This window comes from Xiphias gladius, chromosome 14 (genome assembly GCF_016859285.1).
Source record: "Xiphias gladius isolate SHS-SW01 ecotype Sanya breed wild chromosome 14, ASM1685928v1, whole genome shotgun sequence".
Classification (NCBI taxonomy): Eukaryota; Metazoa; Chordata; class Actinopteri; order Istiophoriformes; family Xiphiidae; genus Xiphias; species Xiphias gladius.
This window is the reverse complement of record NC_053413.1, coordinates 11,605,073-11,621,445: the sequence shown is the minus strand read 5'-3', so window position 1 is coordinate 11,621,445 and position 16,373 is coordinate 11,605,073. Positions and strand designations below refer to the sequence as shown.

Genomic DNA, 16,373 nt, shown 5'->3' with positions numbered 1-16,373 from the left:
AAATTTTTTTTTTTTTTTTTTTTGTCTTTGTGGACAAGACTCTTGACGCCCTTAAGGTGGCGCAAAGAAAGTCTTGCAAAGATTGACCCATTTAGATGTTGATGTAGAAATACTTATTTTTGTAGATTTCATCTTTCCTTTCTTTATCCTCTGTACAGATATGATCTTAATCATCCCTTTTTAGAAGCGCTTTTTCAAGCTGAGCAGAGAATCAACATGAGAAAGCCTGGACTTTTTCTTTTATCTAATTCAGGTCTTGGCCTTAGGTAAGTAGTAATTTTCATCTGATACATGTGGTGATGAGAGAGTATTAGGTTTTCATACATCAAAAAACACCATAGAACGGTCTAAATGCCCTGCTTGTAAGAAATCACTTCTTTTGGTTAGTTGGAGTCATAAGCCAACAGATGAAAATACATTTAGTGCTTTGGGGTTTTCCAAATCAGGCAACAATCTACAGGACTTCTACTGAACGAAATGAGTCTGCATCAGTCTAGAAATGTATTTCGGTAGCCTGGACTACACTGTGTCACATAGGTGGGCGAAGGGTTCAGGTTTATGTATCAATGAAACTCCAGATCAACATTTATGTAGCTACCTCCTCCTTACCTGAGCTGATTCTCGTTCCTAAGATGAGCACAAAGTTATTTTTCCTTCTGAACAGAGCCATTGTTCCAGCACTGAAGCAATGTGACTGGTCAAATATTTTAGATTTTTCGGGCCACGATGTGTGTGTGTGTGTGCGCGTGTGTGTGTCCCCTGCATCTCCAGTGATAAAGCATGTGTTGTATCTCCTATATAACTGATAATGAAACATCACAGGTGATCTGAAGATGTAATGCAATACTGTTAGATGAATCTAATATACATGTTGACAGATGTTGGATCTGTTCTAGGCTTGGGTTCCCAAAAGCACTTGTGGTTTGAATCGATCTTTGCTGCAGCAACAAAGACTGCATCTATTCTTGTATGTGTAAATCAGATGTTAAGGTTGGGAAACAACTGTTCTACTTCTTAGTTCTACTTTTGGTATTAAAAATACAAAACCATTATAACTTGCTGAGGAAATCCAGCCTAGATTTTGGTGCTACACTACTTTTGGGACGCCTCGCCTTGATTCTTGTGGAATCTGTTCTTTTAAATCATCGTGAACTTCTCAGTGGCAAGCCAATAACAGCCACTACTGCAAAGATAAAAATGTTAATGTTTTAACAGCAAGTGTTTTAATCATGTATTAATTTACTGTTAGGGGTTATTTTTGTTTAACGTCCTGGATGTAGAGGAAGAGCAAGACAGGAAAAATGTATTAAACATGTTGGCCAAAGCATTCTTGACCAATCATTTTTCTGTTCTGTGGTTTACTGTAACTGCTGAAGGCTCTTTCCGGCTGACCATTTGTTCACATGATAATGGTCAGTTAGGAGCAGGGAGGATTTTCCTTCAGTCAATTTAGACTTCTGTAGGTCAGGTCACTTTGGAAAAATGTGAACAATTTAAAAGGTTTTGAGCCAATATGTTTGTCACAAATGGACAGGATTAAAACTGGACTGACCACAGCCATATTACAACCAATATTACTCATGATCCATTGTTCCTACACCACCCCCACCCTCATTTCAGACAATGTCTAGAGGAAACAGTGATACAATAGAATTTAAACAAACATAATAATATCTGTCAAATGAAAAACAAACAGAGAGGGAAGGCAGGCTTGGTTACATAGTCAGATTTTATTGGACAGAACGGTCACCAGGGCTACAAACATGAAGAAGCAGACAGTGACCAGGCAAACACCAGGGGGAGACCTCACCTCAACGCAAACACGCACACTCCCAGGGCCTGATCTTTAAATCAAAATAGTGTGACAAGTTCATTTTAGTGCTTAAGAAAGATGTAGGAAATTTGACTCAACTCCTGGATGATGGTCAAATCTCTAACCTACCTAGAATGTTCCTCTATGTTTTAACTGGACTTTACTTGCTCAATGCTGGTAAAAGTATTAAGGGAAAGGTGGGTTGGTTGGGAGGGGGGGGGGGGCAACACACTCCAGAAAGTACAAAAACAGCTCAGTCGTGAATTCCTTCTCTTTCCCAAATACCCATAATTTCACTCTCTCATCCTGCTGAGTGGCAAAGAGAAAGTAACTATGATCCAAATGACCATTCCCAAACACACATATCAAATATCAGTCAGTTCACAATACAGAATTGGACAATGCAGCTCAATTTGAAGTGCAGACTCTATTGAGACAGAAGCTCATATACAGGAACTATATCAGGACTCATTATAAACCACAACAGCTACACATCATCTTAGCAGGGATAACTCTACAACATGTGGGAGTAAGTGGAGAGTAGATAGTTTAACAATAACACTGAATAAACCCAAGAGAGCAACCCTTAAAGACACCAAATGTGTCTCCAGTCCTCTCCCCCTGGTCCCCCCCTGCATCACTTGTCTTCTTTCTTTCGGACACCAGTTGGTTTACAGGTTTACTCATCACTACGAGATATATACGATACAATGGTTCACATTTTGCATATATCTGTGCGTTATACCATATTTACTTTTTTCTATTATGTAAATTCAATCTCCAACACCTAGTTAGGAAGGGGTGAGGGCGGTGGGAGGGATGTATGAGAGAAGCTATAAGGATTAAGGGGAGGAGAGAGACAAAGTAGGAAGAGGGAGAAGAAAAAAATCTTAACAGGATAGATGGGAGGAAAGTGGTCAGTTCGCTGCCTGGCGGGGTTGAATTTTAGCAGCGTGTTTCGTAAATGCCGGAGCGGCCGATGTACCGCACCCATTTGATGACGTCGTGGTCACTGTAGTTGAGCTTGGACTCAAACACCTTCAAGTAGCGCACCTTCAGACCAGAAGGAGCGAAAGGAACCTGCAGAGACATCAGGAGGAAGGTCAGGATGTGTCGGGGGATGCTGGGAAATGTAGGTTAGCTCTGAGCAGGAAGTTGGGGTTTCAGGTAACAGTAATTGTGTCGTGATTTGCATGACTGATACTGGGATCACATTTAATCCATAGTCAACTTGTCTGGCTGGCTGCCCATGCAGTACAAAGTTCTGCTCAGTTATGCATTTAGGAAACAGTATCGCATATGTAATCAGGCAGTAAAGCCTGATCAGCAAACACTGAATTATGTCAATAAACTTTGTATGACACTGGACGCAAGTCTCCACATTTTCACACTGGATTTAAAATAATCCAATGCACAATGTCTTCAATACAACACTGTGACGCCAGCCAGCCAGCCAACCACACACACACACACCAGACACAGACAGACAGACAGACGGAGAGACTAAACTATTAAACGTATTCTCACCTCAAAGTTCATAGAGATGGGAGGCCTGGCCCATTTCTTCTTATCATTGGTGGGCAGCAGCTCGATCTCAGCGCTGATCTGAGACTCCTTCATCCCAGCCATGCGTTTGATCCTACACACACAGACACACACAGTTAAGTGCCGTATAAGTTTCAGTAACAAGGAGCCTAATTTCAAAAGCAAGGGCCAAGTGTAAAAGGGGTTACAAAAGGAGAGAAGACAGTCTGTGTGCGAGAAAGAAGTTTAACAAACATGCAAAAGAGAAGAGATTGTTAATCATTAACTTGACACAATAGTGGAAAAAAGGAGTTTGCTTGTATTTCATGCAGATGCGGACAGAACCAAACTCACTTCCAGACAATGGCATTCTCACTGGCCTTGTACTTGGCTTTTCCCTTCATACAAATCACCTGCACGCCGCTGGTGTTGAGGGGTGTTGGGATACGAACCTGTGTAGTTGATAATGGACATGAACAAACCTTTTAATGTTAAAGCAACCAAACTCCTTCCGATTTCATTTTGGTCATATTCAAACTGTTGTGCGTCAAAAACTGTTTTTGTAAATTAGGATCCGCGTGTGCCACTCACGGCAGTTTGCATTTATCACCGGCTTGACTTTGTTAACATCTCACCTCGATCTTCTGAGCCAGCAGCGAGGGTTTGAAGTTGGACTTAATGACCACCTTAACCTCCAGTTTAGTGCGCCCCACCTCCCGGACCAGAGGAATAACCCTGAACGGCAGGATGATGTCCTTAGTGGTGCGATACCTGCAAGAAGGGGGGAAAACGCTTTAAAATGGTAAAACGAATTTTACAAAGCATCAACCAAGATTTCCTCAGGTCAGTGTGTTTCAGTGTTCATTCATGCCTCTCTCATTCATTTCTCAAAACTAAACATTTCAAGATAGAATGGTCCATATCGATACAAAGTACTGTATATTTCATGCTTTTAATACAGTTTGCATAAGTCTCACTCATGTTGCGTAACCTCCCACCCTTTTCTGTCACATTCTGACAAGATTTCTAATGTCCATCTACTGACCTCATGAGCTCATACTCTCCATCGGGGGGGATGAAGCTGATGCTACGCTCCGAGTCAAACTTACTGAGGCGCACACACTGATGGAAAGTGCAGTCGTCGATGGCTATGGACTGCTTCCCGCTGCCAGGAGAGAAACACATCAGACACACACAAAAGAGAGGAAAGAATATTAGTCCTCTTGTTTATTATTAATCAAATATTAAAAATCATGATACTCAATCTCCAAAAGATAAAACTACTACTCTCCCTCAATTAATGTCCATGATTAAAAAAGGAACATATGAGTACATATAGGGACACAACTGCTAGTAGCAAGACATGAGCCCGGTTGAGGTTAATGTTACTACTCAGCAATTTATTTATTTAAAAAAAAAAAAAAAAAAAAAATTAAAAAAAAGAAAAAAGAAAATCCACAATCTCTGTTAGGTGTTTGGGTAAAGGGTTAAAGTCAAGCAGGTAGGTGTGGGGTAATAAAATAAACCAACCATTGTACCAAAAGAGGGAAACAACAACCGGGCACTACACGGAAGAATTAACAAGGCGTGTTTGATATCGAGTGATTTGTACTGAGTGTGTGGGGAGCAACAGTGCATGAGATGTTTAGGTTCTTGTTGTGCTACAGGGCTTAGACAAGACAGGTGTGTGTGTTTGTGTTTGTGTGTGTGTGTGTGTGTGTGTGTGGAGCTGGCAAAGGGTGAGGACACTTGTCAGTACAGTACCTTCCTCCCCCTAAATCACTGAGGTACAGCACATAGAAAAGAAAGAGAGGGAAAGAAAGGAGAGATGCATCCAAAGGAAAGAAAAATTAAAAATAAATTGTAATGCCTGTCTTGTTGTAAACGACAACACTCAAACAGACAGGGAGCTAACAGACAAGGTGGTGTCTTAAATTCTAACTCAATGAATTTCCTTGTCAGGATATAAAGCATCACTTTCAATAGAGAAACTAAAAATGCAGATTATCTGAATGATTTTCAGCCTCAGAGGAAACATGGTTGATCTTAGCTTTTCAACTTGCTGACTGCTGACCCTTCTTTCTCGTGTCGCTCACCTCTTTCCTGCGTCATCGGATGCTCCTCCCTTGCCCTGCTTGTCGATGACAATCTTGTCGTTCATGCCAAATTTACACTCAGGCATTCCACTCAGGTAGCTCTTCATCACTACTCGGCCTGACACGTGGGCGCTAAGGACCTGGCCTAAGAGGGGGAGGGGTGGGGATGATGAAGTGAATCTAAAACTGGCCAAACCACAACAACATCTGTTTTCATGAATAATCTTTTTGAACACAAAAGTTAAAAAAGATGCCTATAGTTTGAATTATTCTTGGTTGAGAAACACGTCATTTTTTCTATCTGGAGCTGAAACTGTAAACTCCCTCCAACTCCATCTGCTGAGTAAGATGGGTGATACGATCTAAAGCACCAGAAAAATCGACTAAATGGACTCTGTGGTGAGACTGTTTTGTCAACTAATGCTTCCATAGTCAAGAAGGAACTTTCAAACTCATCTTTTATGCCAACATGGTCCTCAAAGTGCTCATAAAAACAGAAATTTGAACATCTACAATTTTTTTTTTTTTTTTTTTAAAGACTGCATGATATTATCGAAAGTCTCAGAGCTGTTACTAAAAGGACTATTAATTAAATTGATTATTGGTGGAGAAGGTGTGGAAGTAAATGGAATAATATGTATTTATTAAAAGAGAACTAAAACACAAAGCGCTGAACTTGTTCTGAATGATAAAACGTCTCTAAGTCATTCACGTCAGCAGTCACCACCCAGTTTGGTGAGGCCTTATAAACAGACCTTGTGGTGACATGAGCAGGTTGACGCTCTCCAGCACGTCCAGGAAAAGCTCGTTGCGGCGATACTTGATGCCCTCACGACGCCAGCCGATCTGCCCCGTCACCTGGCTGGTGATCTGAGACTGCTCCTCTTTTGTCTGGGAGATAAGTAGAGAAACCGCATCACTACTGACAAGAGGAGAGGGCTGACAGACTGATAAAAGAAAGATGTTGATGAAAGAGGATCATTAGCACTACACGGACACGGGTAAAATGAATGTCCTGAGCTAGAATCTCAGTGTGGTGTGTATTACCTGGTGCTGAAATATGAAGTGTCCAAGACCGGAGTTTGAGGAAAGAATGAGAAAAAAAACAGAAAAATATTATTTAATTTAAAAGCTTATTTCAGTCAGTCAATCAAACAATAAGCGTACATATATTTCATACATAAAGAAAAAGCAGCCAATTAAGTTTTGGGGTTTTTTTGGTAACCAATCCAAGTTATAACATTACATTTTTGCGAAGTCTGTATCTATATTTTCCTGCATAATAAATAGGCTAAAGGAGGCCTACATTCAAATTTGTGAAAACAGTTCAATTCAGGTAATGTTTGGCAGTTAAACAGATCTGGAAAAATATATGCTATTATCACTGCTTTCCTCTCCTTGTTTCCTATAATATTTAGTATCCAGAGAGGTTTATATTATATCCTTGAAGAGACTATTGCCACTAACTGGACATCATTAAATCACTGTTATTTAGTGCTTGTTGTGCTTGCAATGCTTTGCATTAAGGAATAGGTTCCAGTGTAATGTAATTTTGAGTGTTTTTGACAGCTGCTACTCATGGCGTTATTGATTACAATAAACAAAGGACTGGAAAGAGATTTAATACCAATCTCATAAAAATGTTTTGATACACCTGATCAAGCTCAAGCAAAACAGCTCAGGACATCTCAATAAAAATAATGTATCTATTGCCCATCTATCACTTGTGATTCATCTGGTCCCGAGTTACACTGAGAGGTGTTTCTAATACTGTGTGTATTCTACCCCTACTGATATAAATGGTGTATATAAATCTCAGTATAATGCAATACAATTCAAAAGCACCATAAAATACTGCCTCCAAAATGGCCATAAAGTTGAATTAAATGGTTTCAATATAAACTAAACACTCTATCCTTCATGAAGGTCAGATATATTGCAGGAATGGTTTATTAGACAGCATTAGTTTTAGAGACGTGTACCTAATAAACTGGCAACTTGAGTGTATAGCCTTATTCCATCAACCTTAACATTTCATCAGTAGATCTTAGTCTGCACTTGAGTTACTCACCTGTCCCTTAATGCCTTGTTGGGTGATGAAGGTCTTCAGAGCTCCCGTCTCTGAGTTCTGGGGGTAGCCAAAGTCCAGGATCTCTGTATGAACAAACACAAACATAACTGTCGGTAAGAGATAAGATGGGTAAGAGGAGAAACTAGGACATGTAGCGATGGAGAGAACCAACTCTGACTGAGTGAGACATTATAGTAGTACAACTCTCAGTGGGAGGACAAACACCAACACTGTGTTTAATTAACACAGCATAGGGAAGCCACTTTCAACCTGCATTTGACCAGTGCATACTAGATGGTTATTGCAGGTTCATCCCTGGTCACTCCCTTTCACACTAAACACAGTTCTGCTACTATATTTTGATCACATCACTGCTAAACCGTGGAGGAACGGGAGACCTAATATAATATTCCTGAAGACAGCTGTCGACTTTGACTTAATCATAAGTGGACACTTTGGTTTTGTAGGTAAAATGCTGACATTTCAGAGCACTTCTTTTTTTTGGCTCCTTAAGAGCAGTTAATTCAAAAACCTACAATCATAATTACATATCTGAGTATCTATATCTACTGCATACAATAATCTGGCTTTGATTCTATCTGCTCCAGAGCTGCCCAGTTCGCCAACCTCATTCAATTCTGGACAATGTAATTGATTCAACACACAAACATTACTAATATCGACTCCTACCATCCAGCAGCTCGTAAATGAGCACAAAGTTGTTCTTGATGTTCTCCTCGCTGATCTTGCCGAAATAGGCTGTCATGACATCACACATCTTGTAAAGGAACTCAAACACCATGGCAGCGTTGACATTCTGCTTGGTGACCGCCGCCAACCAGATGTTGGAGCGCTTGACATGGAAGAAGCTGGTGCGGGCAATGTTGGTTACCGGGGATCGAACCTGTTGCCGCGCGTGAATCACGTTCACACGGAACGCGTCCACCGCATTACGTCTGGGATGTGAGGAAGGAGGAGAGAGATAGACAGAAAAAAAAGAGGAAGAAAAAAAGAGGAGGTGAGAGAATTGTTTCAGGCTTTTCCATAACAATTAGACTGTTGTTAACAGTATCACTCCCTGTGACATCATGTGAAAATGCAAGTTTTTCATCCAGCTCTGCACTGGACTCAAAATAAATAACCCCTTCAGGCCTCAAAAACATATCCATCCATTTCAAGGAATGAGCAATTATCAAAACATTGTCTAACCAACTGAAAAAGGACACATCGAGATGGTGCATTTAAAGGGAGAAAGGGAGGGTTGTTTTGTGTAAATGGCAATAATTACCAGGATGGAGAGAGAAGGCTCTTACACCCAGGAAACAGCAGTCAACATAATTAACTGGACTCCATGGGAACAAAAGATTTTAAACCATGATCTTCATTTGGATGTCTTTTTCTTTTTCTTTAACATGGTAAAGGCCATTAGAATTCCATTTTACTGAAAACAAATAAGACAAAGTAAACCTTAGCTTATTGCCACAATGCTGTCCGGAAACTCAGCCCTGATTAATGCGGATTTATAAATAGCAGGGCTTAGTCTAGAGGATGCAGCATGTTCTGACAAGAATACCAAATCCTACTGAGAAACGCCTATGAGCATCTAGAGGTCTAATTCCAGGCGCAAACTTACCAAAATCTAAACAACTGTGCATCTACATTTTAGATATACAACTTTTGCTGCCACTCCAACTGAATGTATAAGTTTTTATAGCTTACTTAATCAATGTTGGATAAGACGAATGAAACCCTCTAGTAAACTTTTCAATCATCTCTGATACTGATAAAGAACTTTTTTCCCATATTGTTGAATGGTACCATAAAGAGCAAATGGACCCGACACATACAGCTGGCAGCCTCCTTTGTTGATATGACATTTGTTGGAAGATGCAATGTCTACAATGTCTGCTAAACATCAACATCAATGTTTGCAAGTTTAGGAGTTCAAGGTGGTGATTACTCAATGCTGATTAGGAGAAAAGTATAATAAACAGACAGGTGACGAATTCAAGGAAAAACCAACATAAAGTGTCCTAATAAGGTCTTGGGCCACCACGAGCCTCCAGAACAGCTTCAGTGCACTGGTTCTACAAGTCTCTACTGGAGAGATGAAAACCATTCTTCCAAAAGATTTTCCCTCTTTTGGTGTTTTGATGATGGTGGTGGGATCACTGTCTAACATGTCATAGCCTATGAATCATATCATTTTCATACTCATCAAACCATTCAGTGACCCATCGTGCTCTATGGATGGAGGCACTGTCATCCTGGAAGAGACCGCTCCCATCAGGATAGAAATGTTTCATTACAGGATAAAGGTGATCACTCAGAACAACTTTGTATTGATTTGCAATGACTCTTCCCTCTAAGAGGAAACTATGCTAGCAAAACAACCCCCACAGCATAAAAGACTCACTGGATCCGCTCACTGTAGGGGTCAAGAATTCAGGCCCGTACCGCTCTCTCTGTGTACGCAAGAGATGCTCTCACTTGTCGAGAATACGGCGACGGATGGCTCGTCTGACCAAATCACTTTTTTCCACATCTCTCTCTCTGCCTATGGTTTTTGTACCACTGAACTCTTTGTAATGAAGGGTTTATGCACTACAGCCTTACTATAATATCTGTCTCTGTGTAATTGTTGACGGACTTTTCTTGCTGACACAGTCTGATCACATCCTGCCTTGACATTCTCAGTCACCTGAGAGAGAGTTGCTCTACTGTTTTTCCTCACATATCACATTAATGCACGATCATCCCGGTCATCAAATGTGCGCTGATGACCACAATTTCCAACCCTATATACCAATGTCTTTCCCATAGATCTGGAATTAGATGTCACGTTAGTCACTGTACCTATCAGTCTTTGTAACTGAAGCTCCCGCCATCCATGCCCCAACAATGAACCCTATTTCAAAGTCACCTTTCCTCTTGCCGTCTTGATAAAAAATCAGAAGCAACTGGGCCTGCTCAGCATTTTTATATATACAAGAGAGCATGATGGGATGTTAACTGCTTAATCATACCATGCAGTGGACCTGTGTGGAAGCATCTGCATTTCTTATGTTTCTCCAATTATTTATTTAGGTTTTTCCTTTTATTTTTCACTCATCTGTGTCAGTCTAGGAGGCTGCCACAATTTCTGCCTTTCTGCCCATTAAGCTAAGATATTGCTATTTAACAACCAACAAGTATTAGCAACTTTTCAACCAAGAAATATTGAAACATTTTCTTTGAAATGGTATTGAACAGCATTTAGACAAAATCACTGTTAACTCCAGTGTACATTACTTAATTCAAGGACCACCTCTACAAATGAGACCCTATAAATTTAATCTTAAATGATCTTAAAAAATCTCTCAAGTTATATGTGAAAAATCACAGGAGAAACAAAAGATGAGAGAACTAAATTATCAGTCATGTACCATGCTCAGACTACGTGCTTAGGCTTTAGGTAGTTAGCTGATTAGCTGATAGTGGGCAAAAATATTCACGGAGGGGCTCTGATAGTGGCTGAATTCCTTGGCTTTGATTGACTGGCTGTTGTATTCCAGTAGCCGGGGGTTTATTTGAGGCTGTAATGTCATGACAAGTGACTCATGCTTAGAGGAAGTATCAGGAAGCTGACTGGGGAATCAATGGGCATGCAGTTTAGGGTTTCAGGGGGGTCACTGATCGGTGGCCATGAGAGGGAAGGGTCATGCTTGATACGTTGGAGCGTCTCTTACCTATTCCTACAGGGGCCAAGATGGACAGATGGAGGAAAATGGTGATACAGAGGATAGAGAGGAAACAAGGATGAAGTAAAAGGGGGAGGACAGAGACAATAATGCACAAGAGACATTTTCGTGCATCATGTACACAGACAGAGTGATTAACATGGTGTTTATTATGATGCTATCTTTGTAACCGAATAATCCAAGGAAAGGTTAGCAGCATTATATTGCTCTTTAATCCAAGTTGTGTTTTAAATCCACAAGTGTTTTAAGTGCAAATTAATTAATTTATACCACTCCATAACAGCTCAACTATTTTAACTGGATCAATTTCTATTTCAGTTGTGACAAAGCTTTAAATGTGCATACCGTAGCTGTTTACACAACAATACAGCACATACACTGCAGATATTACAGCAACATAATGTGTCTGATTTACTTTGCAGTGCTGCAGCAACAGGGATCACCACCAAAAGCAACTGATACTGTTGATGTAAACAAAAAAAACAAAAACAAAAGAAACAACAGAACATGGATTTCTGTTTTTCTGCTGAACACAATATGAAAATTGCAGTGCAACTGCCCCAACAACAGTTTTAAAGTATTACAGTTTCCTTGTTTTGCACTATTTGCAAAAATCAGCTGTGGTTTTGAAGTCAATTTCAGTTCCTTTTTAGTACTTACTCGTTCTGTAGTACACATTGTGCTGTGTCTGAGGAGGCAGAAGTTAGCAGCTGTACTGTATTTTTGCTACTGTCAGACAGGGAAGGATCAATTAAAAATTAAGCAACCACAATTACATTACTGATTGCTGTCTAGAAACGGAACTAAAGATCGAAGGGACCCTCGTAGACACAAGTTTTCATGTCATTTAAACAAACCTGCAGACCTTGCACACATCTAATTCAAACAGACTTTCGAATGGTGTCTCAATGGCTCAGTCTGCTGACGCAACATGTCACATGGAGCACCTCTGAAACACAGGATATATCATTCTTTTTCTGCCCTTTTCCCATTGTCTTCACTGTGCATCTAATCCTAAAGCTACAGCAAAAATGTTGGAGATTAAATCTCCAAAAAGTCTTTGAGGGTTTGCACAAGAAATAACCCACTGACCCAGCACTGCTGCTGTGTACACAAATAACACTCTGAGGACTAGGAAATCTATCTCTACCCTTCTGCCCTCTCCGTACCTTGCCAACACTCACTGTGTAAATCTACAAGGCAACTGCACTGGTATCTGTTCTGGCAAACTTCCTACTCTGACCTCAGTCTGAACAGAGGGTGATAACTGGGTGTAAGCATGGAGACCTGGTAACTCCACATTACATCAACAGTGTATCACAAACAAATAAGTAACGAGTAAGGAAAAGGGAAGGAAGAAAGACAGACAGCGTAAAAGTCAGATTTTCACAACAGATATCACATTCTTCTGGCCACAAAGCTATGTTCCTGTCCGTAACATACCAGTTGATGTATGTGAATCCATCTGACACATTTGAAGTAACAAACCTTGATGCAGTTTTTTTTTTTTACAACATGGCTACTGCACAGTCTACACTGGATATGGCTCAGCCATGTTTTTATCCATCTTATGCAAAGGGAACAATTTCCTTTCCACCAGATCTTTGGGAGCTTTGTATAAGCTCATACCTCAGATCTGTTTAGCCATTACAACCCACTGATATTTTAACACGTTATTTCCAACCAGGCAATTATTAATTCCCCAACGCTCCATGTCAAATGTAAGAAAATGGCTTCAGTAAAAATAATTGATGCATTTTTTATTATTTTTATAGCTCACAAAGTTCAGTTGCAAAACCGTGTTTCCCTCCGAACATTGACAAAATAGGACAATGATGAACTGTCCAAGTTGAGACACGCACAATTACCCATTAATGATCATTTTCAGGTTCCAATTGCTGACTAGAGGCGGGCACATTCAGATTTTTGTGGGCGTTACATTGTGAATGAATGAAGTTATCCAGTCTGTCAATGATGGAGGACTTATGTATAACAGGCTCCATTTCTTACTTGACGATGATCTGCCAACAGCCATGCTTCTTTTTATGAAAATCTTGCATTTAGAAAGTTAGCCAAATAAGTGCAAATTTGGAATTCCATTTATTTTAAAGAATCTGCAATAACTAATTTTTGTGATAAATCCATGCCTTTATATCTGGTTCCTGCCTTAGTATAGACTTTAGGTGATGATACTGTTTGAAATTACACTGTATAGTTAACATCAACCTGCACAGGGACCGTTGATGAAAATTACGTGCAGATTTAACAAACAATATAAATATGTTTTTGAAATGATTGGGTAGGTTATATCCAAAATATGCTATTTGACAGAAGGAATTAAGATTAAAGCATTTGATCACAGCCATGCCATTGCAATATCCAGAGAAATAAGAGATGTGGCTGCCAATGAAGAGAATAACAATGCCTCCTATCAGTGCCTCTTCTCCATATGGAAATAATTAATAACTTGTGTCTTATATCAAAACTGAGGTCAGTCTGTAAGAGCTTTTCAAATGGCTGAATCTAATCTTTTAAATAAAGGTGTTGTTTGATAAGCACAAGTGAACCAAATCCTTAGGTTATAAAACATGGGGAATAGTGAATGAGGGCATTATTGCTGCTGATTATGCATAAGGGTACATAATTGTATTTTAATTATTGTCAATTGTATTTTGTTGATCATTTACTTGGAGAATCTTTGACTATTACTTTATGTTTCTGTATTCAGAAATATATGTATTTTAATGGTCATTTTATTACAATTAATACCAAATCATGTTCTTTGTTTAAGAGTTAGTAAATTGTACTAAATTTAACCCTTTTTCTTTTGGAGATACCAAACATGACAAACATGAACTTCTTAGCTAGGAAGAGGGACATAATCCGTTCTAATCCCTTAAGGATCAGTCCCAGCCTGTGCACCCCCCCTGAATCAGGACCTTCTCACTGACCAATGTCCCCCTAAATTTTACAGCAGCTTTGCTCCTGTGAAACATACCCTATGTCATCTCGGTAGACCCGGGAGATGAGGACCTCCCCCTTGTGGTTGTAGATGAACAGTCCTCCAATCATTGTGGCTGCTTCTCAGTCCCAACTGGCCATGGTGAAACCAAACCCCGCCTGAGAAGAGATAGAAATGGAGCGAGAGATTGCAGGAAGGAAACGGGGAAAGGGGAAAGGGGGTGACAGAGAAGTGAAAGCAGTGAAAAGTAAGGGAGTGACCAGCAGTACAGGGAGGCGTTTGTCCTTCGTTTATCCGCTTTTTCTGTCGTTCTCTGTCTCTCCTACACACACGCACGCACCACTCTATTGCCAGTTGAATATACCCTGCAGCTGCCCTACCGTGGTGACTCATTTGTGTTACGTGCATGTCCATACACATAAATACATACAAAGATCACTATTTAACCTACTATCACTAGGTTAAAAAGACTCCACTACCACCACTCTCATCACAGTCAATTCCTTGTTTCCTACCAAAGTAAGATTAACAGCAGATTAGCAGCCACCAGTTTGAAGCAGAATGCCACCAGGTAGCAAGCTAGAAATCTGTTGCTCTAACTGGGTTGCATTTTACTGCCAGATGCTGTCTGGATCTGATTCGACTAAACATGAAATCCAAACTATTATTAAAACCTATAGACAATGAAAGTCATCCAGGTTCACTGCAACTGTTGAACAACTCATCTGTTTATGGCTTAGACCCACAAATCATAGGAATTTGCCTCCATTCAAGAATGACGCTTCTGGAAACCAGGGGATGAAGAACACGCTAGAAATTCCTCGAAGACAGAGACCAGACAACTTAAGTAGACTGAGCTCAGACGGAGTGCACAATATAAATATAAACTAAAGATTAGTAAAATGTTTTCCCATTAAGACATCGCCGAGTCGTGATCGAGTAAATCGTGCACAAGACCAGAAAGGGTCTAATCGCCCTTTTATTGGCTGAAGTCAAGATGTCTGCTCACTCGGGCCGTTTCCTAACGTTCATAAATTTTTCATATTTGTTCCTCGGTAGGTAGTTGAGAGACATGTTTACTTGAAATGCTTCGTTTTAAACATTCTTAAGTGGCTACAGCATTGATGGAGGCTTGACCTTCAACTATGATCAAAGTGATGGGGAATAGAGAGAGTGAGAGGTCGCTAGCTAATTTAGCTTACAACAGCAGGCTAGCTGGCTGTGATGTTCAGCGAACCAGCGTCGAGCCGTGCACAATTTAATACACTTCCGGTGAAAAGAAAACCAGACAGTTTTGCGACCCCCTTAACATGCAACACTATTAATTATCGGCAACTTACAGATTGACAGTGTCAATGATTTAGCACTGACTGTCCTCATTAAAATGAAAATATTACAAAAAAAATGTTGAAAAGAAAACCCGTGTACTTTTATTTTGAAGAAAATAAATTGCCTCCTTTCCTTTTTCATGCTAGCTGCAGCTGCTAGCTTGAAGTTAGCTACCAGAGCGGAGGCTAACGTTGCTAATATTAGCATCGTCCACGAATGAAACCGTTTCACCGGCTGCCCTTAACATTCACCGCGCTACATTTAATTATTTTGGCTAGAAACACTTAACCATCTCGACTTTGGTGAGCTTACCCTAGTTCTCTCACGAACACCACCGGTCTTCGTTCCCCGTTTGGTCTTGGACAAAGCTTCTATGAGGATCCAGTAGGTTCCCAGTTCACTCACCCGCTAACTCCGCTCCTTCCTCCCGGTCCTCTGATAGCTGTCAGCTGACCTGCCGTCCTTACGCACCGCCGTTCCGTTGTAACAGGAAAAGGCGCGGCTGGAGCGATGTGTAAACCGCACCCAGGCCTTGTTATGATAAGCTATATAGCCTGCTGGTCAATAATTTGTATCATGGCAGTTCATTAACGGTTATGATTGTAATACCTACACGAGCCAACACGGCGGGCTAGTCCCCCTTTTTAAAATGGACTCTTTTGGCATGTATCCAGCTCACTTAATGAAATGTTACTCTTAACATTTAAGCAAAAGGAATTCATTACTAGCCCCAGAAATGGACCTGGATCCCTACCTTCAGTGAATGGAAGCAAGCAAACAAACTTCCCTGAGGGGACTAAGAAAATGTCTTACTTTATGCTTGTCCTTTAAACTAATG

At 40.3% G+C, this 16,373-nt stretch overlaps 1 protein-coding gene across 5 annotated transcripts; it reads right to left on the bottom strand.

Annotated features, from left to right (window-relative positions):
• Window positions 1–1,711: 1,711 nt before the first annotated feature.
• Window positions 1,712–16,309, bottom strand: LOC120799121 (AP-2 complex subunit mu-A). 5 transcript variants are annotated; one of them, XM_040144033.1, is made up of 14 exons: window positions 15,941–16,309; window positions 14,243–14,364; window positions 11,233–11,238; window positions 8,195–8,460; window positions 7,505–7,587; window positions 6,481–6,486; window positions 6,189–6,324; window positions 5,434–5,578; window positions 5,102–5,119; window positions 4,383–4,502; window positions 3,973–4,108; window positions 3,692–3,789; window positions 3,341–3,452; window positions 1,712–2,893 (listed from the first exon to the last, which is right to left on the bottom strand). In XM_040144033.1, exons 2-14 carry the CDS (start codon window positions 14,314–14,316, stop codon window positions 2,759–2,761), a joined length of 1,335 nt encoding a protein of 444 aa, XP_039999967.1. In that variant the 5' UTR covers window positions 14,317–14,364; window positions 15,941–16,309; the 3' UTR covers window positions 1,712–2,758. The 5 variants fall into 5 exon arrangements, with proteins under 5 accessions (XP_039999967.1, XP_039999966.1, XP_039999969.1 ...); XM_040144032.1 differs by having other exon boundaries at window positions 15,848–16,306; XM_040144035.1 differs by lacking the exon at window positions 5,102–5,119 and having other exon boundaries at window positions 15,848–16,302.
• Between the last annotated feature and the right edge of the window lie 64 nt (window positions 16,310–16,373).